The sequence below is a fragment of the Tachysurus fulvidraco genome, chromosome 2 (genome assembly GCF_022655615.1).
Source record: "Tachysurus fulvidraco isolate hzauxx_2018 chromosome 2, HZAU_PFXX_2.0, whole genome shotgun sequence".
Taxonomy (NCBI): Eukaryota; Metazoa; Chordata; class Actinopteri; order Siluriformes; family Bagridae; genus Tachysurus; species Tachysurus fulvidraco.
Window position 1 is genome coordinate 36,610,026 of NC_062519.1, and position 2,573 is coordinate 36,612,598.

Here is a 2,573-nt window from a genome sequence, read left to right on the forward strand (position 1 = left end):
TCCTGCTTTGTCAGGTTTCTTTGTCACAAAGCTTGGTGCACAGAAAATGAACCCATTAAACATCCAATAATTTGTGTGCAAAACAGGCAGTTTTTAACATTTCTTTTTGTCTTTATTCCTTAATATTTATATTATTGGTTCAATTTAATCTTCAGCACAGATATCATCCACAAGTACCATCTGTAGTAGAACAAAACGTATTAATAGAACCTGTTCTGCTTTGTTTTTTACTTAATAAACAAAATTAAAAGCCGTAGAAATAATAGGTAAATATCAGCTCACACGATATATACATTTAGTTTTTTTTTAAGATAAATAAAGCGGAATAAACAGAATAAAACATCCAAATAATGTTTGCAACTCAAACAAATCACAACAAAAACCAGGCCCATGTGATATGTACAGGTAAAAGCGATAACTGTTAAAACAGATAACATCATTTTCTTTGATGAATAGATATAAATCATTACCCATTTCCTTTACACTAAATGATATATTGCTATCAATTTGTTCTTGTAAAAATGCTACATTGTTTTTTTTGGCATATTAGCATTCTGTCTTTTATTCCACACGTTTCATTACCAGGTTTTGACATGACTATATGATAATATAATACGATATATACATCATCTGATGGTAGAAAGCAGGAAAACAACACAACGCCATCGCATTTAAAATGTCATCGCATTTGAAAGTATTTGGATCACATACTGTATATCAAACAGTAACATGCACTGACATGCATATGTTACAGTAGCAGTGTAACAACTTTCTCAGAAAGTTTATGCTTCAAAATACAATATTTGATTATATTCTTGGGGATTAATGCTGAATTCCAAACATTCAAATAAAAAAAAAAGTAACAGTACTCAACTGTACACTGACTACTCTGTATTAGAATCAGGAACGTACAGATGTGTGCGCTGACACTGTTGAGAACAATCTAACTAAAGTTTGATGCAAAGCAATCATATAAATCACCTGCAAGCACAACCACACAGTTCCAATATGATTACACATACAGACAAACAATACCAATGCTCGAAATAATATGCTTTATGCTCAATGCAAGGACAGAACACCAAAGCTCATAGCTGAAACACTGACTTTGTGTTGATTGTGTAAAGACACATTCTAATAAAACTATTAACTAGCAAGCTAGCTATATTATCACATTTATCACACTTTAATGTTTTAGGTTACTAATCCATGACGCTAAGCACTGAGCTTTCTCTTGTGTTCTAGAAAAGCTAATAATTTTTTTGATGTCTCTAACCCTGCATATATACCAACACTGTCTTGCCATAACCTATATTTTCCAAGCATGGTCAATTAATGAAATCTCATAAATACTGTATATGTTTTAAACGCTTTATCTTGCTTGAACTGATTTGTAACAGTCCTCTGTGTGCAGTATGAAATTTAAACATTGAAATATAAAAATGAAATTACCTTTATTAGAAAGAAAATGGTGAAAGAGCAGCATCTTGTAATTTTGCACATCATGCCCAGCACGGTTCCATTTCACCAAAACACTATCTTTGTGGTTTAGTGGTTTGTGGCTAATGGAAAGAGAACATTTTAAATACCTATCTCCTAACACATATCACACATATTCTGTCCTCCTTCCTGGAGAAATTTCAGGACTGGCATGTCTTCCTCGCAGTGGTACAGACTCTGGCAGTGGACATGGTATATCTTGCAGACAGACACAGGAGGTAATAAGCAATGATCCAGCGACAATGTGCAGAAATGCTGCAGTCCAGCCCCAGAACAGTGCCTGACCAAACTCCCAGCGTGGAACCACATCAGGAATGGACTCATCGAAGAATCTCAGAACGGTCAGATGGGCTATGTATGACACAGGAATCAGGGCCATAATTCCTGCAGCAAAACACAGCACTCCCCCCATCATCTTCAGCGTCCTCTTCTCTCTGAGAGTCTCAGAACCTTTACAACTGTTGACCAGGTAGATGCCTGGGATTGCAAAGGATATTCCCAGTAAACCAGTTGCCAAGGCGGCACACATAAGGATCCGAGCCAAACGGATATCCGGAGGGAGTCCAAGGAGGCTGTCATATCGCTGACACTCCAGAACCCCCAGCTCCTGCACCACACATGTGCCCCACAGTCCCAGTTCGTAGCTCTCAGCAGGAAGAAGTTCGGTGGACAGAGTGAGCCACTGCGACATCAGAGTGGTGGTTAATGAGAAGAGCCAGGCGCTCAGAGAGAGGAATACACCAAGAAGCTCCAGAACACATACTTCCGAATCCATAATGGTACTCCAGAGAAATACTCGTGGAGAAGTCTTTATATCAGAGACGCCACTCCAAAGTCTGCTTACTAAAGCATTAACAGGATTCCTCCTCCTCTAGTGAGTTTCCTTTGAAGGAGAGTATTTAACAGATACAGCCAGGAGGATGGCATCGTTCTGACATGTTGCCCTCCTCTTGCTGATGGCACGTCTGAGCTGCACTGATCAGCACCAGGGGAAATGTCCAGGAAAACAACAGCATTATTCACACATGCATTTCCAAACAGTCCCTCTCAGGACGTGTGGGAAGAATACAGAA

The 2,573-nt window shown here is 38.6% G+C and overlaps 1 protein-coding gene across 1 annotated transcript; it reads right to left on the bottom strand.

Moving 5' to 3' along the window:
* On the bottom strand, positions 1-2,573 carry LOC113654044 (putative claudin-24). Its single transcript, XM_027163996.2, has one exon. The coding sequence runs from the start codon at positions 2,273-2,275 to the stop codon at positions 1,607-1,609; it is 669 nt and encodes a 222-aa protein (XP_027019797.1). The 5' UTR covers positions 2,276-2,573; the 3' UTR covers positions 1-1,606.